This window comes from Nomascus leucogenys, chromosome 4 (genome assembly GCF_006542625.1).
Source record: "Nomascus leucogenys isolate Asia chromosome 4, Asia_NLE_v1, whole genome shotgun sequence".
Taxonomy (NCBI): domain Eukaryota; kingdom Metazoa; phylum Chordata; class Mammalia; order Primates; family Hylobatidae; genus Nomascus; species Nomascus leucogenys.
The window spans coordinates 59,250,008-59,272,052 of NC_044384.1; the positions used below are offsets into that span (position 1 = coordinate 59,250,008).

Consider the following 22,045-nt stretch of genomic DNA (forward strand, 5'->3'; position numbering starts at 1 on the left):
ACTCCACTTCTCCTTGAAGGTCCACTCCACACCTCACTACCCCATTGTACTCAGCCACACCTACAAGTTCATTCCACTGCACATCAACTCGATCTTTATTTGAATGATAATAATAATAGCCTCTATTTATCGAGTGCCTGCTCTTTGCCGGATGCACTACACCATCACTGCAGTTAATCCTTCCAACTGCTGTTTTGTAGATGAAGAGATTGAGGCTCACAGATGTTCAGTAACTTGCTAAAAATTACACAGCTCGTCAGTGACTATGTGGGATACCAGGCTGGAAGGTTTAACTCCAAAATCCATGCTCTTTCTATAACTCCGTATCACCTCTCTTTTGGTATTTCTTTTTCCTAAATCTGGTTTCCTCCAATAAAGAATCCCTTAAGGGGAAGAATTATTTCTGTTTATATTCTCTTTAAAGTTAACAACACCAGACGTTTACCAAGCATCTGCCACGTAGGTGGCATAGTGCTAGACACTGAGGATTCAAGAGACACAGGCCATGGTCTCGGCCCTGAGGACAGAGCACAGAGCTCCTAGCTGGTGCTCACACATTTTTGTACCAGACTGATCATGGCACTGTGGGATAAACACTTCCTCTCTCTGGGACCTGGGGCTTCCCAGTAACATTAGTTACACTCCCCTGGAATTTAACAAAGGCATTTCTACCTTGAACACCATTTTAGGTTTCCTTACAGAAATACAGAAAATCTGATTGTAGGGTGTTATCCTGGATCCTAAAGCACTCTCCAGTGTGATTTGATGTGTATTTTGAAAGCTTAAATAGTAAGCCAGTTGTAAATTGCTACATTGACCCAGCTTAGCAGCAAAGTAGACTACCAATGACTAGGAATGTTGAATTAAAGGAGATCCTTATTGAGAAAGATTCAGATTTCTGTCTTTTTTCTTTATCCTAATTACCTTTAGAAGGCTTCCTGTTGGAAAGGATAATGGAGTAGGATTTTCCTGTTCAGGAAATATTCTGGAAGAAACATGACACATTGAACTTAAGAGATAACTCCTGCTATGGAAGCTCTGTTGACGAACGATAAAAAGCCCGGGACAGAGGATGTACCAAGCTCAACTGTCCAAGAACATGTTTTCTGCAAAGTAGCTGATATGTCTCACAGTCACGACCACTGCACAGACCCTGTCTGGGTGACTAAGCGATTCTCTGGTTTCTTCAGCAAATTCTCTTGAAGGAAGCTCATTGTATTCTAACTTGTGGCTATGTAAGTGACATGAAAGAAGTAAAGAACAATTTTGAGCAAAACAGTATGAAGTTGCCTTTGCCAACTCTGACAAAGTTTTTACTCCTTTCCTTTCAATTCCTCCTTCAGAGGAATGCCTTATGGCGCTTCTTTCATTGAATATTCTTTTCTTTCTTTCTTTTTTAACGGAGAGAGTTTCTCTAGACTTCAAAGGGGGAATGTGTGAAGGGAGAACTGGGTCTTATCTTTCTGCCTCTTACAACATTGGGTCACTAGAATCTTACCAGCAAGAAAGAGGAGTCACTGAGTAAAGAGAAAGCACATCTGGAAAATATCAACATTTTAGTTCATTAATGGTGTGTTTGGAAAGCAAAAGTGCATGTTGTATTATCTTTTTTTTGTCAGTGGAGGCCTGAAGGAGGGGGGCACTGAAGGAAAGAAAAGAGGGGCAAGACATCATCTTGTCTCCCCTTGTACTTGCTCCCCATTATCTCTTCTTCCTTCATCTTGGTGAGACTGCCCCCACAGAGCAGGCCTAGCCAATCTCCAAAACATTAGGTTTCCAGGTAGGGCTTTTAGGGGCAGCTATCCCCTAGATGCAGATTGGCTTAGAGGTCCCTGAGCATCTATTGTTTGCCTTCATGGAAGGCAGCCCTAATGCACAATCAATCCATCCATCCATCCATCCATCCATCCATCCATCCATCCTCCCATTAATTCATCCAGTGAACTTTCCTGGGCAATGGTTAAATATCATGAGACTAGGTGCTGGTGGGAGATATAATAAATAGAAGGTAGTCTCTTGTTTTCACGGAAACTCGTAGTTTGGGTGGTGACACAGACAAGTCCACTGACTCTAATGACACAGTGTGACAGGGGCTAAGAGTAAATACTGGGTGCTATGGGAACAAACAGGAAGAGGCCTAATTCAGCTTTTGGGAACTGCCATATGTCTACATGAGATATGAAGGGTGGGAGGGAGGCACTTTAGCTGGAGAGCAGAGAAAAGGTGCTGTGGGCAAATGGACCAGCACACGCAAAACACGCCAGAGCCAGGAAGGGCTTTCCATGGATAAAAAGGGAGGAAATATCTGTATCTTAACAAACAAACAGAAAAAAAGAAAGTGAAAAAAAGCCTCTTCTTTGACTCTTTTTGTATAATTCTGAATGCATAAATGTCCTAGACTTTATTTCCCAGCACAGGTAAAAATTACAAAATGTTATATATTTGCCAAACCACTCTCATCTCTCAGTAAATGTGATTACACAGTACTGAGGCTTAAAAGTACTTATTAAATGGCTAATTTCAAGCTTCTCCTTTATCTTGGCTCATTAGGAAAAGTCATGGAGAAGTGAGTAATGACCTAAATAATCTAAACAAAAGGAAGAGAGACAGTCCGGATTACCTGGGACATGGAAAACCCTCCTTTCTCTCACCAGGTTCCCATCCCACCTCTCTGCCCAGCGCTAATCATGATTTAATAGCCTGCCTTAATCACTTACTCTGTTTGCTGCTTCATCTAAAAACTTAAGATGCTCCGGGTTAGATCATGGTCTAACTCATCACAAATGGATAGAACGACCTGGTAATTTTCCAGATTTCCATTGTCCAAACTAATCAGTCAACACACTCAATGATGCACATTATTTTCCACATATATGGCCTTAGAGATGGGACTAAAAGTCTCGACTATACTGAGGATTTTTGACAGGTTTTGCCATTCTAACGGCTAGAGCTGTGTAATGTGGCTAGGAAGAAGCAAGGAACAGAGAGATACAGACATGATTTCCTGGGACCAGCTACAGGAGAGATACTTCAATTACATCATCTTTGCTCATCCCAAACACCTTGACAAGTAGCATTATTATTGCCATTTTACAGACAAGAAATCAGAAACTCTAAGAGGGTATGTTTCACACCTGGGTATGGAGCCATGCAGAAGACTTAGCATGACCCCTGGCACAGTAGCAAGCACTTACTGAATATTCACAATTGTATTAAAAATGGTAGGATCAAGGCTTGAACTTGGACTGTCTGGCCCTGACACCCATCTCATTCCAATACACACTGTGCTTTCTCAGGAAACTGCTACATGCTGGGAGAGAGGTGGCAGGAATGACCAGTTGGAGAGAATTCACTTGGAGTCTTTCTTTTCCTAGGTCAGTCTGTGGGCCACAGAGCAGAGGGAAGACCTGATGATCCACAGACTCCATGTCTGCCTCTGTTCTGAAACCAAATGGCCGTGTTTGCCTCACGTGTCTTTTAAACAAGGTTTCCCTGGCTGTTTTCTAGAAAAGGGCTTATGTAGTTTTGTGATTCTGAATCATGACACCTTCTACCTATGGTCTATGAAAGGTGTGTGGGGAACTTACTGTGTCTGCAAGTCTGGAGGATTCAGGCAAAAATCCTGCCCTTACCCTAAAACAGATATGTTTAGGCCCAACATCCCATAAAGTAGGGTTGAGGTGGTAGTGCTCTCTCTGTGCTTAATTTCTACAGGGCAGTATTTTTATAGAGCTATATAAACAACAGTGACCACAGTGAATGTGCTGAAGAGAAAAAAGGGAATTAGTTGGCCGATCCCTGGGTGAAGTATGTTGTATCTCTGGAGATCTTGTGTTTTGCTTATTCTCTGTCAATATAGTTTTCCTGTGTGCTGACTCCAGGGTTTCCATAAAGCCTCCAAGAGATAAGATGAAAAAAAAAAATAGAGGAAGAAGGAGTAGCTGGAAATAGGTAGAAAAAAGCAACAAGGGAAAAAAAACTTTATAACTCTCAGAGAGGACACTGATTATCGCTGAAATGAGTCAAAAGGAATTACTATGTCCTCCCTTTCAGATCTCATAGCTATAAGTTCAAGATACAGAGATGAAGTTTATCATGTTGCTATTTTGCATCTGAGTTGTATGAATGAAATACTTCGTATTTGCAAATATGAGTTTTCTCATGCTTAAATTAATGAAGGAACACTTGTTATTTAGAAGAAAAAAAAGAAAGCATACTTACCTTTATATCCCAAAATGGCTACTGTGATTGTTAGCAAGGCACACAAAATGTATAATAATATGATAGAAAACTTCAGTGCCCAGTTATTTTTACATTTGGTACATTGTGTTCCTTCCTGAATACCTGCAACAGAAGTCAAATTTTAATAACAGTAAGCAAAGATGTCATTTAAAAATGTATCTTTTTGCATTTTGGTTCAAATATTGGGACAAAGAATAATTTTTACATATGCCTTACTATGCTATGAGAACCATTTTGACAGTAAACACACTGCTTGAGCAACATAAGCACTTTAATATTACCGTTCTATTGTTATAGCTGTATTTAATATGACTTAAAAATAGCACATAACTTTGTTTCATAGAATACAGTCATGCATCAGTTAATGGGAATATATTCTGAGAATGGCATCATTAGGCAATTTCATCACTGTGTGAACATCCTAGAGCAGGGGTCCCTAATTCCTGGGCCATGGACTGGTACCAGTCTGGTGGCCTGTTAGGAACTGGCTGCACAGCAGGAGTTGAGTGGCAGGTGAGCCAGCATGACCACCTGAGCTCTGCCTCCTGTCAGATCAGTGGCAGCATTAGACTCTCTTAGGAGCGTGAACCCTATTGTGAACTGCACATGCAAGGGATCTAGGTTGCATGCTCCTTATGAGAATCTGAACTAATGCCTGATGATCTGAGGTGAGCAGTTTCATCCTGAAACCATCTCCTGCCCCCTGTCCATCCATGGAAAAATTATCTTCCATGAAACTGGTCCCTGATTCCAAAAAGGTTGGGGACCACTGTCCTAGAGTGTACTTACACAATCCTAGATGGTATAGACCAGTGGTCCCCATCTTGTTCCCCAATTTTTCCATGGACCAGAGTAGGGGTAGGGATGGTTTCAGGATGATTCAAATGCATTCCATTTATTGTGTACTTTATTTCTATTATTATTACATTGTAATATATAATGAAATGATTATACAACTCACCATAATGTAGAAACAGTGGGAGCCCTGAGCTTGTTTTCCTGCAAATAGATGGTCCCATATGGGTGCGATGGGAGACAGTGACAGATCACAGGCATTAGATTCTTATAAGGAGCGCACAACCTAGATCCCTCACATGCACAGTTCACAACAGGATTCGCGCTTCTATGAGAATCTAATGCTGCCGCTGATCTGACAGGAGGCGGAGCTCAGGTGGTCATGTAAGTGATGGGAAATAGATGAAAATACAGATGATGCTTCACTCACTCGCCCACTGCTCACCTCTTGCTATGCAGCCCAGTTCCTAACAGGTAACCGGTACATGGCCCTGGGGGTTGGGGACCTCTGGTATAGACTACTACACTCCTAGGCTACATGGTATGGCCTGTTGCTCCTAGGCTCAAACCTGTACAGCATGTTACTGTACTGATAGGCAACTTTATTTCTGGCAACTTTGACACAATGGTAAGTATTTGTGTATCTACACATAGAAAAGGTACAATAAAAATACAGTTTTATAAGTTTTATAATCTTATGGGACTGCCATCATCTGTGCAGTCCATTGTTGACTGAAACGTTATGTGGCACATGACTGTAGTTTCAAATCAAATTCCATTATGAGAATTACAATGATAATTTCAATAAAAATCTCTAAATGACAAAATATTTAAACATTCAAATTTACTTATTTCAGACATTATTAGGCCTATAGCAATTCAAATACAAAAAAAACATCCTATTGATTGGTCCCTTGATGTTTGTTTCAGTGGTGTGCTGAAGTTGGTTCCTACTGGCTTGTAAGAGCCAATTGTTAAATTTGTAAGAATTTTGAGAGCTGGTTGTGAAACTGTTGGTAGCTTGAAATCAGCCCTGCAGGGAGTATTTACACCATAGAAATTGGCAAACACTGCAAATTAGGATGACCCCCATTCCCTGGCCGCAAACAACTAATTTACCAGCATGCCACTGATTGTAATGTATTATAACCTATGGCAGAAAATACAAGTAATCTTATAATAATAATATAATAAATTTTGCATATTACATGTATACAAGAAACAGACACTGACCCTTATATTAGCTATCATAGTGATTTGAATAATGACTGTAGAACAAATAGAAAAACCAGACACTTTTGATGAGAGGAGGTAAATTTTTACTGCTAAAAGGTCGTTTTTGAAAAACATTCTTGTCTGAGTAGTAAACCAGCATCATTGCTGCAAGTGACTCCAGAAAGCTTTAAAAAGAGAATTTCCATCTGATAGATTAGAAACACACACAAGACAAAGACTGTGGATGTTTTAATGTGAAAATCATATTGTAAGGAATATCAGGAGATTCCCTGTTTTCCTGACCTGTTTCCCTATGTGTGTCTTACTAATAGCGTCCCCCAGGAGCCACAGCACATAAAGGACTGATCTCCTATAACTGTGCTCAATAACTTTTGATGGGTAAGTCATGAGGATTAAGCCACAGTTGAAGTTTCTCTCCTTTGGTTTGTAATTTTACGCATAGTGCCCTTCTTCAGTGAAAAGAGTTCTTCAGCTGTGTTTAATGCAAAATGATGAGAGAAACAGCATATAACAATGACTTAAATTTAGTTTTCAGGGCTCAACCAATCCCTCTGGTGTTCAGCATATCCCTCTGGCTGTAGACACAAAGGGAAGAGGTGCATCTGTCAATTTCATGACTTAGAGCAGTGCTTCTCAAACTTTGGGGTGCATCAGAGTCACTTGAAGCAGTCATTAGAACACACTGTTTCTAATTCAGGAGGTCTGAGAAGGGAACTGAGAATTTGGATTTTTTTTTTTTTCTTTTTTGAGATGGAGTTTTGCTGTGTTGCCCAGGCTGGAGTGCAGTGGCATGATCTCGGCTCACTGCAACCTCTGCCTCCCGAGTTCAAGTGATTCTCCTGCCTCAGCCTCCTGAGTAGCTGGGATTACAGGCGCCCACCACCACACCCGGCTGTTATTTTTAGTAGAAACAGGGTTTCACCATGTTGGCCAGGCTGGTCACAAACTCCTGACCTCAAGTGATCCACCCGCCTTGCCGCCTCGGCCTCCCAAAGTGCTGGGAGTATAGGTGTGAGCCACCACGCCTGGCCAAGAATTTGGATTTCTAAGAAGTTCCCAGGTGATGCTGATGCTGATGCTGCATTCTGGGGACCACACTCAGGAACAATGATTCTCAAACTTCAAAGTGCTTACACATCACATTGTTGAAATGCAGGTTCCGATTCAGTGGGTCTGAGGGAGGAGCTAAGATTCTACATTTCTGCAAGGCCTAGGTGACAACTGGTCTGAGGACCATACTTCGAGGAGCAAGGGTTTAGTTTAGAAGCTGGTCATGATGGATTGACCTTTGGTTAACCAGTCCCTTGAAGGTGAAGCTGTAAAATTAGACTCACTGATCAAACAGACCTAGAGTAAATAAACTTGTTTATTATACTTTTTCTATTTTCCCACTCCTCTTCCTTTCTGTCTTACTTCCTTATAGCCACCTGTATGTCTCAGCACCGTCTCTTATATCTAAAACTGACTTCAGTTCTAGCCCTGCCAAACCAGATCTCCAGCCTCCACCCAACTTTTCTTATTGTACTCAACTCAACTACTATTACTATCCCAATCCCTCAGGTGGTTAAACTCAAAGACACCATCATTTCTTCTCTCGTACTTATTCTCCAATTCAGTCACAGGCCTTGTTAATCCTCTGGCGGGCTATTTTTCATCATGATCATCATCATCTACAGCTTATTGATGTTCACTTACTGCCTACAGTGTGCCAGGTTCTAGATCCCTTACACACAGCATCTCTAATCCATAAAAGGACTGCAAGGGGGCATCATGGTGAGAGCTGAACTGACACTCTATACATGTTGCAGTCAGGACTCCAACCTGTGTCAGACTCTAGATGCCACGATCTCTCCACTAGGCCATGGTCCCTCTCTCTAGTCATCGTTTCCTCTCCATTTCCCCTGCCACCACCCTAGTGTGAGATCTTTTCATCTCAGTGGAAGCTTCCTCTTCCATTCCCACTGGAATCTAGCCTAACCCTTTATTAAAATACCACTGCCCTCATGACATTTGCTTAAAAGGAAAAAACCAAAACAACAAACTTTCAAGAAGGCACTCTTAACTAAAGGATGCGCGCATGCACACACACACCCACACTCCCCCCACCCCACCACACACATGCACCAGTGCATAAGCTGTCTGTAATCTGATGGTATAAAATGAAAAAAGACTCTTTACATCCAATAAGGGTGAAAATATTTTTGAAATTTAGAGAAAGGAACGTATAGGTAGACCCACAGACATGCCACCTTCCATGCTGAGAAACCATGAACTTGCTTTGGTGGCAACTGTGAAGCACAGAAGGGCGACAGACACGGGGCGCTGGCCTGACCTCCCGCTGAAGGACTAGGTGGCACTCCCATGGCTGATGGGCGGGTTTATTCCTTTTGGATTTTTGGACCATGCTGGGTGAGCTTCTTATGCCTCTTCAGGATGATTTCTTACATTCTACTAAGAGAGCCTCAGAAGATTTGGTTACAGCAGAGATTATAGTAGATGACACAATCTGGGAGCTAGAAGGTTGTGCAGAGGTCAAGCGTCACTGTGTCACTGATGGGAAAAGAGAGGCCCAGAGAGGGGAAGCAGGATCAGAAGCCACATATCCTGACTCCAGCACACTCATCTTTCCCTCCCATCCTTCCCTGTGAGCTAGCCCTGTGGCTGCCAGGCATCTGGTGCATTTGGTATTCGTGCAGATCCGAGCCCAGACAGCTGTCACTGGTTCACATTCCGAAGAGCTGGGGCACTTCCTCACTGTGTGCATTTCTCACTGCTGACTCTATCAGCATTTAATCAATATCAGATGGCACTGCCTGGCCTCCCTTCCCACTTGACACACTTTCTCTGTCTTGTTTCCCCCCTCCCCTGACTTCTTTTTAATAAAAATTCTGTTTAATCTTCCTCTCTGCCCTCCGCTGGGAGGACATCTGGCTAAACACACGGATGCCTACTACAAAGGGACCCTGCTGGCTCCTGTAGCTGGGGCACCCCCTCCTCCTTGAACCTAGATGGTTACAAAATAACATTCAAGAGAGATATCCCCCTGTTACCAGCCTTTGTAGTGTTTGTTTTCTTAGCATTACTTTCCAGAGCCTGGGGACTTTGTTCCCATGGGGGGTGGGGTGGGCAGGGAAGGAAGGGCTGGGGACTGATATACAGAGTGCTGCAGATGAGAGATTTCAGTTCAGGAAGTGAAGCAGTGCTGCCCCTCACCATTAAGAGATCCAGCGTGCCAAAGAACCTGGCGCCAATAGCACATTTGAAATTCAGGGGCCTACAGGCAGCAAGGACCTGAAGGGTGCATGCCTTTCCGCTGCTTCTCCCTCTTGAACTATCTCCCGCTGAACTCCACTCTTGGCTCATGTTTTGAATGTATTTTCCAGTGTCCAAGTCTGTGTTATACAAAAAAGTGTGGGGGCCCAGTGAAGCCAAAATTGCTCTGGTTAACTCCTTGAGTATTCCACGGAAGTTTAGAATAGGCTGACAATTTGGTCCCCAGTGCCCAAACTCAAAGTCCCCTGGGCTGCCCTGGTTCCAACAACACATTTCAAGTAAGAAGCTGGCAGAGGGGGAATGGGGGCTGCTGATCAGTGAGCCGTTTGCTGGTTGGGGGAATAATTGAAACACTCCAGGAATGACAGTGCAAATGGCCAGAAGAATTCACCAGCAAAGAGAATTCCTTTCTGCTGTGGTTCTCCATAAAGAGCCCTCCCAAGTGCTGTGGTCCAGTCTCAATCCAGTCTGTTTTTCCGATCTTTTTGTAGGAAAAAAAAAAGAGTCTCCTTCACTCTCATATGTTTTTGCCATGTATATCACTGAAGGTGGGCTTGTGTGTTAAAATGGATACATTGCAGATCCATCCCCTTCCTTGGTAGGTGGAGGCTGGGACCGTGGGTTAGTGTGGGACACTTCTGGGCTATTTTCATGATCACAAGTGTCTATAGCTCAGTGGTGTTGCCATAAAGATCATGTTACCAAAGAGAAGCTTTAAAAAGGGTCAATTGAAAAATCCAGAAAACCACAAGTTTTGATCTGAGATTCGCAGTGACCTTTTCATGTGGTTTTTTTTGCAGTTATTAATCTACTGCCTGGTGGTATAGATTCCCATAAACCCATAAGAATGATTTGGCTCTAACAGTAAAATGGATGATTCAAATAAATTCCTATAATTAAAATGCCCTAAAACGCAACAAAACAATAAGAGTTAACAACCTGGTTAGTTGCTTGAATGTTACCCAATTATCACTGGAACAAAAGTTAAATACATAAAACGCTTTATCCACCGAAATAACTAGCTTTTCCTTATAATGAAGGCTATTTACTAAATGATGAAATATGGAATCAGTAAAAAAAAAAATTTTTTTATTAGTGAGTAATTTAGTTCCCCAAATACAAATCCCAGCCCTGGACACCTTACTATGCCAAGTTTCCTAATGATGTGGATAGCCATGAAAACGGAAGCAGGACAAGAATTGGAAATGAAATCACTTTCTGTGCAAAATAAGTGAAGCCTCACAGCAGCTCTGTATTCATAAAGATGTGTTCAAACCAGAAAAGTTACTTAGAAGAGAGTTTTATGACAGCATGAACTCTTCGATGTTCATTCTGAACTTACATTCAAATTCTGTGCATTTACCAAGGGTATAGTTTGTTTTCACTGAAATTTTTTCATGTGTATAAAAAGAAAAGGCAGTCAGTTCTGGTTTGGTTTTATTGTTTTTTTTTAAGATTATGCATTATTTATTTAAAATTTATAATTTATACCCTGCCTACTAAAAAAGAATTGTTGTAGGCAAAAACCAGATGTAACGGTCCCACTCACTCAGAGTATACAGTGTCTGCCAGAATATATAGTGTCTCAAAAGAACGCCATTATTTTCTCTTTGTGGTTTTTATAAGAAATCCTTTATTAGATGAACTGTCCACAAATGCTTTCAATTCCAAGGAGAGGAATCCTTGCTCACTGGGGAGCTCAACCATCACATCTCTTACAGTTGTCTCTCCTAGCTGGCCCCTTCCTCTTGGCTCTATTCCTATTCATTTTATTCTATGGGCACAGAGTGAACTGTCAACATTTCAGCAGCCTGACTACTTCATTATCTGGCACTACCATACAATGTCCTTCTGGGATTAAGTGCTGAATCTTTTCATTAAAAGGACTCATGAAAAAGCAGCTCTAGCTTGGGTCATAAATCTGCTGTAGAATTGAGCCAGACACTGACTCTGACAGGTAATTGAGGAAGGCCATGCGACATTTCTTGAGTGGGTGAGAGTTTGCTATTGCTGTGAATGTGAAGAGGAATTGCTGAGGATGATGGCTATTACTGAGGACCTGATATGGGCCAGGAACCCTCTCCTGGTTACTTATAATGTCTTTAACAACCCTGCAGAGTAGGAATTCTGACCCTAATTTTACAGATTTTAGGAAAGTGGGGAGGTCAAAGAGGGTGAGTACCGAAGCCAGTGAGTAGCTGAGCTGGGAGTTGAACCCAAATCTTTTGCATGTTGCTTCTCCGAGCTTATTCATCTCCAGAAGTGAAAAACAAAACAAAGCAAGATAAAGGATGCCCAACAAGATAATCTAGAAAATGGACCGGTTAGACATACCAGTAGAAGTATTCTGTCAAAATAAAGGGGTGCAGAAACATCCTTTCACATATTGATAGATAAACCTTTCTCAGAAATAAGCAATAAAATGTAGTCTCCAGTGGGTTAACTATTACAGGCCTGATGCTTCTGTCGGCTATAATTTCTCCTTTATTATTCTGTGGTGACATACTTAAGCAGCAAGTTAATTCTGCCCTAAATAAATGCTCATTCTCTCTAGGAGAGGTCAAGAGTGGCTTGGAGGTTTGGCTGGTAAGGCATGTTAGCCCCTCAGGGGAATATCTCCCAATGGTGAGGGAGTTTTTGGAGTGAGATGGGCCGGGGAAAGAAGGTATCTTTATAATTTCAAAGCAAACTATGGGATATGCAGGAGCCTTGATCAGTTTAAGCTTGAAACTAAAATAAATTGGTTGCCCCATGTTTTTCTTTTGAAGTTCTAGTATGCTTGAAATGAACCCCAAAAGCCAGTCTTCAATGGTTCCTTCACCTACAGAGCCAAAAAACTGCTTGTGGCTCAAGCCTGCAGGAGCTGGGCAAGGTAAGACAGAGGCAAGGAAGAAGATGAAAGGAGGGTTTATCAGATGGTGGTTAAAAAATTTATTTACCTCTAGCCTCTTAGCCTCCCTCTAAAAAAAAATCATCTGGAATACACTGGCAAAAGATAATATTTTTTTCTTTACCAATACCTCCTTGACCCCGTGGTTCAGGAATCCACAGTGATTCTCCAGTTGCTCCCGCACCCTCTGACCATGTTGGCACTCAGAATCTTGAGGGTGGGAGGGGCGCTGGCTGTCACCTTGGCTAATATCCATCTCACCAGTGAAGAAACTGAGGCCCAAGAACTCCACTCCTCTCTCCTACTCCCCCCCACCCCAAGTTTATACACTGCCAGCCTGGCTTTAGGGCTTGGGTTTTCTACCTCCCAGCTGGAGTTCCTTCGACCCCAGAATTCTGCCCACATCACCACATTCCACTCTTGCTACATCCTGTTTATTCATTTCTTCAAGGTGTAAGTAGCAGGCAGTAGTTATAATGGTGAACACAACAGACAAAAATCTATCTCTGCCCTTCTGGAACTTATATTCCAGTGGGAGGATGTCTTCATATGACAGAAGGTGATGAATGCTATAGTAAAAACAAGGCAAGCACTGAGCGAAGGGCACGTAGCGGGGGACGTAGATGTCAATTTTAAGTATGGCGTCTGAAGCCCTCTCCGCAGAGTAACATTTGAGCAAGAGTTTGAGGGAGCATGGGAAGGACCCCAGGCAGCTGCATAGCTATGTTCTCTGACAGGGCTCTGCTCATTTCCCCTCTGGGCTGTGAGATTTGCCCTTCTCCTCCCTGAAACGCTCTTCCCCTCCACCAACTAACTTCCTTTGTGCTTACACACAGATTTCCTCCTCAATGCACCCTTTCCTAATTTGCCTTGAATCCCTAAGCACCTGTGTAGTTGATACTGCACACATCCACACTCCTCATGATCATCTTCATTGCTACCTCCTTGTACAGGCATGAGGGTTTTGTTTTTCTGCGGTGTTGCGTTCGCATTTCCCTAAGCAAAGGAGCACCCGCTAGTACTCGGCACATCCTGCAGCTTAACAAAGGCATGACTGGAGTACAGATCTGGGCAGTGGGAAGTGGGCCCTCACTTCCAGGAGCAATCTCCCTGCCCCCAAATTGGAACCTGCTGTCAGTTGCAAGGGATTTCACAATCTCCTCTCCCACCTTTGTCTCCAGTCTTCTAGGTGATTTGCTGATCTCACTGTCCTGTGGGCCGGGGTATGGATGTCCTGGGAGAGGGGCACAGCTCAGGGGCCTGACAGTCAAAACACTGACACTGATGAGAGCCCCTTCCTCCCACACAGCCAAGGCTGATGCCACAGGGAGCCGCAGCCTCAAACCCACTGGAGGTAGAGGGTGAAATGAAGGTTATGATGGAAGGAATGCAAAAGACGCCTTCAGGCCCCTGCCCAGATTGAAGTGAGTCCCAAGACCCTACAGCATTTCTCCATTTTGTGGGTCTCGGCACTTCCAAAACTCCATGTGATAGAGCCAAGATGAGAACTGTAAACCTGCAGTCTAACACTTGCCTTGAGTGTGGCTGCTTTACAAAGTGTCATTTGGGGGCAGCTGAAGGACTAATATAATGACGAGGGGGAACAGCGCTGAGCAGGACAAATCTCAGTTAATGACAAGGTATTTGCTGTTTGTCAATGACACAGTGTCGGGGCATGTGAAAATTATGCTGCTGGGCAGGTGCTGGCAAAGACATGCCCACATCCACTCTCCCTCACATACCGATTTGATTTTTTTTTTAACCACCAAAACTAGTGTTTTGATGGGGAAAAAAAGTGGACTTTAATGTAAATGAAAACATCAATCAGCCTGACAGACATTCCTCATTCCTCAAAAACATGTGTTTTTTTACTTTCTTCAAGTGAAGATGATAGGCGAAGACACTTAAAATTAAGGGAATGAAGCCAAGACAGAGCAAGAGATTTCACCATTGCTGTTTTAAAGCAGTCATTCTGTTCCGCATTGAATGTGGCCTCAGCCTTGAACCTAATGAGAAATGAGTCAATAGACTTGAAATGATCCAAATGAGGAAAAGTTGGCAAAAAAAGGAGGGAACTGGGAGGGACCTATTTTAATAGATTACTGGCCCACGAAGGCTGTGAGGGGAGAGTGGCCCCAGACTGAATGACAACCATCCCTGTCACTAGCCACATACTTGTTATTAAAACTGGACAAAGGCCTGGTGTTGTGGCCCATGCCTGTAATCCCAGCACTTTGGGAGGGTGAGGCAAGAGGATCCCCGAGGCCAGGAGTTCAAGACTGGCCAGGGCAACACAGTGAGATGCTGTCTCTACCAAAACAAAACAAAACTAGACAAAGGGGGGTGGGGAGAGAAATATTTTCATGGGGCAGACAGCTACAGTTTTGAAAGTCAAAGCAATGAAACTGGAAATAAAAATGAAAAACCATTAAACAAAAAGTCAGAAGGCATGCAATTAATTATGGAATATAAAATAAATGGGAACATGTAGGCTTATTTAATTTTCCATGCCTTTATATGGAGTTTAGAAATGACAGTTAAATTTAGAAAATTGTTTAAAACTGAAATAACTAGATGGGAACATACGTTTGTATACACACACACACAGTGACTTTCTTCAGACAGTAGAGATGTTTGTAGAAAAGGATTTCTAAAGCAAAATTCAAAATCACCAGGCACAGTGGCTCATGTCTGTAATCCCAACATTTTGGGAGGCCAAGGTGGGTGGATCACTTGAGGTCAGGAGTTTGAGACCAGCCTGGCCAATATGGTAAAACCTCATCTCTACTAAAAATACAAAAAATTAGCTGAGCATAGTGGCACATGCCTGTAGTCCCAGCTACTTGGGTGGCTGAGGCAGGGGAATCGCTGATCCTGGGAGGCAGAGGTTGCAGTGAGCCGAAATCCCACCACTACTCTCCAGCCTGGATGATAGACAGAGACTGTCAAATACAAAACGAAGGCCGGCCGCGGTGGCTCACGCCTGTAATCCCAGAACTTTGGGAGGCCGAGGCAGGCGGATCATGAGGTCAGGAGATCAAGACCATCCTGGCTAACACGGTGAAAGCCCGTCTCCACTAAAAAATACAAAAAAATTAGCCAGGCATGGTGGCAGGCGCCTGTAGTCCCAGCTACTTCTGAGGCTGAGGCAGGAGAATGGCGTGAACCCGGGAGGCGGAGCTTGCAGTGAGCCAAGATCGCGCCACTGCATTCCAGCCTGGGCAACAGAGTGAGACTCTGTCTCAAAAACAAAACAAAACACAAAAACAAAACAAAAAAAATTCAAAAATCACAATTTCCCATGGGTTTATCATGGGTGTGACTGGAGCCAGCTTATACTGACTGGTGACCCCCAATTGTTGTTATCTCTTCACAACTCTATATTCAGTGACTTTATATGGGTAGCATGAAATTGGTCATGCTGGAAGTATTCACACGATTGAAATCAGCAAAAAGCTCCAAATCAGGGCTTTTGCCTTCTGGAGAGCTGGCTATTAAACATTTGCCAGCATACCACTCAATGTACATACCACTTAATGCAACTGATCCATTGCATTTAAACAAGTAAAGAACTAATCTGTCAATATAGACTAATTACTTGAGAAGTTCAGGATCACTGGCACCACCAAGCTTGGACGTGAAGCATTGTTCCTTTCCTTCCCCAGAGGTGATACAGATCTTATGTGCCCTCTTACTAGTGATATTTTACACATTAAATGTTCTGAATTCAAAATTTCCACGGAAACAAGGTAAATTTCAAATTTACAATCTCTGTGGGGTGATTATAATTTTAGGTTCCTAGTGAAACTGAGAATGTTTAAGGTTCAATTCCCACATGTCTGTTAATTTTACACCACGGATACAGGTTGACTTAACTCTGACCAACCACCCTGAACGTGCACTTCCTTCTCACGTGGAAATGAGGTAGCATGGCAAAGTCAAGAAGTGGAGCCCTGGTGAATCAGCCTAGGACAGGCAGCTGTGGAGGACACATTTGGATTCAGATGGAGGAATCACCACCGAGGAAAGGATTTTGAAGAACAACCCCCATCTGGAAGATATTGTTTACCTCTCAAAATCATGCAGAGATTAAAACCCCATCTATGAGGCAGAAAAAAATACAAGAGTTCAGAAGAAAGCAACATTTCATTACATTCATGAGATGCATAAATGACTGTAAAAGCAGCAGACTCAGAAATCAAAATAGGAAAAAATCAGATTCTACCAGCTGAGCCATTCACAGTGCAGGCAGAAGGCCTTTTGAACTTCAGCTCTTACAGCAGAGAATCAGAAAATGTGACCAGGAGCACATCAGCTCTGGAAACAAGTGAATAATGGAGATCAGAGACACAGAAAATACATATATAAGTTCATATGATATGAAATTTTTATGGTATGATCACTTCATTGTATTTCATGCCCAAAGAAACGAATTTTATTTCCCCAATGGCCAAACAGCTCCTAATTACAGTTGTAAACTGGTTAAATGGGCTTAAAGAAGCAGCTTTGGGTGAGGACTTAACAACACTGTCCAATCCGCACTTCGCTGAAGGTGCTCCCCACTTCCTGCGTGAATGTGGAATTTGGAATTAGTACCAGAATCACCCATTAGGGATTCACTCATATATTTTATTTTTAATTTGCAGCATATATTTGTTTACATTAACTCCCAGTACACTGCATGTGGTTTAGAACATACTGTGAGTTCATTGCTTATTATTCTTTAAAATATCCTGTGGTAAGAGAGACCCTTCCATTAAGAAAAGGTACTTGTCTTGAGAGGTCCACCACACAACGGGATCCCAGGGATGGTCTCGGCTTGATGGATCCAGGAGGCATACCCCTTCTAAATGGTGCCTAGCCAGAGCTCTTCCTGCCTGGGGCAACCAGGCCTCTCAACCCTACTCTGGAAAAGCAACTAGAAGCTCAGGTCCTGCTGATGATGGACTAGGGATGACATCTTTGCAGCTTTGTCATGCACAAAGACAGGGCTCATTCATCACCTTCCCATTATGCACAGACCTGAAGAGGAACTGAAAAAGAAGGATTCAGTGATTCAGAAAATGTTCGTTCCTAAATGAAGAATACAACGAAGTCTGGACTTCACAGCTCTCACTACTATGCAATGTTCCTTCCTGCTGGAAAGCAGTTATGTTATTGCAGCAAAGCTGGTCAAGACAGCCAACCACCTGTAAATACAACCTACTGGTTGCCCTGAAACAATCTGTCACTTTCTACAGTACTTGGGGGAAACAACACCTAATAAACAACACCTAGTAAAGCAAAAGAACATATACTACAGTCAAAGGAAAAATCTCATGTACAACTGTGGTAATGACAGTGCTTATAAAATTAGAAGCACTCATTTATTAGGGTATACAGAGCCCCAGATGATAGTGTGATTATATGTTTACTAAACTTTATCCAGAGGACTACTGCACAGAAGTCAATCTTCTTGCCTTTGAGCTCGTGGAAGATCCATCTGTTTCTACTCCTGCTCACTTCCCAGACACACGCCGCAACTGGGCACAAATCATGGAAGAGAAATGTTTATCCAAGTGGAGCTGGAAAAGCCAGGACTCCAGCAGGGCCCCAGGGTGCAGGGAGGACCCCTTCTTTCAAAGGTTTCTGCTGCACAGGCCTAGGGTAGGATGGAAAGGATCACAGAGTAGGGGATAGAAACAATTTTTTTTAAAGAAAGAGAAGAAAATCTTCTGATTATCTAGACAGAACAGGAGAAAGGGGAGCTGCGGCAACAGGGAAATGAAAATAAGCAATAACAGGCCTTGTGACAGTTGACTGTAGGAATGTCCCTGCCGGCGGGTAACTTGTGTCCTGACAAGCTGCGAGAGCCTGAGGCAAAGGATCTGTGCTTTGCTCACTGGGACCTAGAGAGGACACAAACTCTTTCTGTTGCTAATAAAGAACAGGTTCAAGAGAGTGAGGGGAAACAAACTGCGCTATGAAACTAACATCTGCACAGCAGTCATCGGCACAGCAGTAACATTACTTGGATATCCAGGGCAGAATCAATCAAGTACGTGAGTTCTGATGCAGGCACTGTGGTGATTCCTGCGAAGGTTTTATATCTGCACACTTGGTCTGCAGAGTGGAGCTGGACTTCTGCTCTCATTCTTCCCTCAGGTGCCTTTGTGCAGCACCAACACTGTGAACCAGACACTACGACCCCACCTGCCTATCCCACTTCCCCCTATTCAAGGATACTAGGTTTAGACAGTGAAAGCCTTCTTTGGTAAATGCATTCCACAGTTCTCCTCTAGTCTCAATTCCCCTCTCGAAATGCAAAATAGGTAATAGATTGAAAAGACCAAACTGGATCCATTAATTTTTATTGTACTGTCTCATTTCTATTAAATCAAGCACCAGAGTCCTGAAGTCACCGAGCCAAAGCTGGGAGCAGGCAATCCAAACCCTTGAAGTTGGTGCAGAAGTAGGGGCAAAATAATTTCCCATATCATTTTGGAGGGTATAACTGAAAGAGTGTTTTTCGTTTGTTTGTTTTTTGAGACAGGGTCTTGCTCTGTCACCCAGGCTGGAGTGCAGTAGCATGATCTTGGCTCACTGCAGCCTCAAACTCCTGGGCTCAAGCAATTCTCCCACCGTAGCCTCCTCAGTAGCTGGGACTACATGTGTGCGCCACCATGCCCAGCTAATTTTTGTATTTTCTGTAGAAATGGGGTTTCACCATATTGCCCAGGCTGGTCTCAAACTCTTGAGCTCAAGTGATCCACCTGCCTCGGCCTCCCAAAGTACTGGGATTACAACACGAGCCACCACACCCCCCCAAAAGAGTGTTGTTTACTGACACTGGATAATATGATTCATACAAAATAGAACATTTACCCAGATGTTCTAGGGTAATCTAGGTGTACCTAGAACATTCTGCCAAGGGGACATTTAACACTGTGACACAGGAAGTGTCATGATGACTCAGGAAGAGGGGATCCATGTGTAGTCCCATATTCCAGCAGAACAATGCTTCTGGCCAAATATGTTAAAGCTTCCCCCCATTTTCAAAGGAAACAGAGACTACAGCTCTGTGGCAAGAAACAATGAATCCCTCTGAGGGATGTGTGTATTCTAGTTAGAAAGGAACACAGACTACAGCTGCCTGTGACCAGGACAAAACTCTGATGGTGGCCATGGTGAACTGGAACACACGCTCATCTGTGGTAAGAGCCTCTTAGTTTTCCTCTTATTCAATTTCCATCTTGATGAAAAATGGGAAATTTGTATGCAATTGAGGAACAAATCACACAGATTTCTGTGTCATAATCTTATTGCTGATTTTATCTACTTATCCAATGTAAGCTCATCCTATTTGATCACGTCTCTGACAGTCATACAGTTATCCTTTTTTCCTCCACAGTGACCGCTGGAAAGGGAACACCTTGCAACTTCTCCCACGAGGCTTTCGATCCTAATGTGAGGAGCAGGCCTCTCCCGTGAGACTACACGGTGGGGAAAAAGGGCCGTGTGGACACATGGAAATGGATTCGGGCAGGACCAGAACTATTTCCTTAGCCACACAGATGAAGGGTTTTTACTAGTTCCTTAGTGAGGAGGAACTGGAACCCGATATCAAAATCCACTGTATGTCCTTTATAGTTTATTGTATATAATTATGTACCATAAACTGTGCATGGCTTACATTCCAGGGCATGGGATCAGTCATTCCCAACAAATCTCGTTGTCGATTTTTTTTTTTTTTTTTTTTTTTTGAGACGGAGTTCACTCTTGTTGCCCAGGCTGGAGTGCAATGGCACGATCTTGGCTCACCGCAACCTCCGCCTCCCAGGTTCAAGCACTTCTCCTGCCTCAGCCTCCCGAGTAGCTGGGATTACAGGCATGCACCACCATGCCCGGCTAATTTTGTATTTTTAGTATAGACAGGGTTTCTCCATATTGGTCAGGCTGGTCTCAAACTCCCAACCTCAGGTGATCTGCCCACCTCGGCCTCCCAAAGTGCTGGGATTACAGGCGTGAGCCACCACGCCCAGCCTCGTTGTAGATTTCTGTAAATGCCAGCTAAGAATCCCCTTAAGGGCTTATCTGAACTGGGTAGAATCAAATATTGTGATAGAACCCCAGGGCCTGGGAGAAGCAGCAGCCCCCCCACCTTCCCCCCAAGAATTCTGTCTGGTATGCTTCGTGGTACATCTGCAGGTAAGCACTGACTCACAGATATACTTGGTGCACACCCTGTGTCCAGTACCAAATGATGCCAATATGAGCCAATGAGACTTGAGGAACATGTAATTCTAGTGCTGCTGTGAAGCTGCTACAACCTCCCTGTTAAGTCATGCTCTTTGTTCATTTCTGAGCTTGGGCCTCCTCTTGCATGCAGGCCCTGTTCCACAAATGACTCCAGGGGATAAGGGGCTTCCAAACACCTAAGTCCTAGGGTGTTGTTTTAAGCCACTTGGCTCATGTGCATGTCTGTAAAGCATTGCTAGAATTGGAGGTGTTTCAAAGGCAGCAAGGGGCATATGAGAATAAATGATCTAATACAGAGAGTGAATTCCTGATGATTTAAAGCCATTGAGAAAAGGGGCAAACAGCTTGGGAGACAGTACACCTTGATGTCCTCAAAAACACATCCCTTAATTTCTAAGAGACCATAATTTATCTTTCTATACTGATAACACCATATTTGTCAAATACATATATTATGGACTTTTAATATTAGGGAATTAAAAGATCCTTTTAAACTCTGTTTTGAAATACGTACATTTTTTCACGTTTGCACATACAGTAACACACCAGTATATCCAGTGTTGAAAGTATGACCTGCAATTGCAATCAAGCCATTCAAGCCATTCAAAGAACAAGCCACATGGAAACTATGACCTCGCCCCTGAAAATCACCCACAGACATATGTTTGGACATGATTTCAGGAGATCCATGGGCTCTAGAAACCACCTGTAGGCCTGAGGCTCAGAACTTGTGATACCTGGCCTCCCATAGGAAGTATGAGGATATCCTAATTTTTCCCACCAGAATTTGTATAGACTAGCAAGTTTTTGGGCGGCTTGTTACACTAATAGGCTTCATAGTCTCCACTGAGGGGGCAATTCTGTTTATAAACATTTCCCTCACCCTTCTTCCCTATTCATTCTTGTGGTTTCCCAGCCCAAGCAATACTTATCTGTGAGCCACTGGCCCCAGTAACTAACTCAACACAGCAACACGTTATGCATGGTGAGTTCAGACTGCAGATGTCTATGTAGCCAGTTAAGTAGCATCATCAAGACGATTCAGTGCAGAGCAGTGGTAAAGGACAGAACCACCCAAAAGGAGGGAGGACGCTGGACGCAGATACATGGGAAGTTGGGGAAAGTTCATCTGTTGTTAAAATCAACAAGTACAATGTCGACAGTGGAGGCCCAGATGTCCCATTAAGAAATGTCCTACTTAGTCTGGAAAAGTTGGCAACTGTTCTCGTGGGAACCAGCAGCAGGAGCAGCAGCTGCAGTGCACAAATCAGAAGTGTCCTTCCTCACACCTAGCTTCATCTAGGTCAAGTCCCTCCTCTGCTCAAGCTCTTCTGGGAGCTTCTCCTCTCCTGAGAGAAAGAGCTGAGGTTC

At 43.3% G+C, this 22,045-nt stretch overlaps 1 protein-coding gene across 2 annotated transcripts in view; it reads right to left on the minus strand.

The window, feature by feature from the left end:
* COLEC12 (collectin subfamily member 12) overlaps positions 1-22,045 on the minus strand; it is a 181,464-nt gene that overhangs the window by 33,991 nt on the left and 125,428 nt on the right. Inside the window, exons 1-2 of one of the 2 annotated variants that reach the window (XM_030810670.1) lie at positions 5,204-5,275; positions 4,222-4,344 (exon numbers count right to left, since the gene is read on the minus strand). In XM_030810670.1, coding sequence (XP_030666530.1) covers positions 4,222-4,344; positions 5,204-5,261 — 181 coding nt within the window. In that variant the 5' untranslated portion in view covers positions 5,262-5,275. Of the gene's footprint in view, positions 1-4,221; positions 4,345-5,203; positions 5,276-22,045 lie in introns of those variants that run through there. The other variant, XM_003262015.4, reaches the window with a different exon arrangement.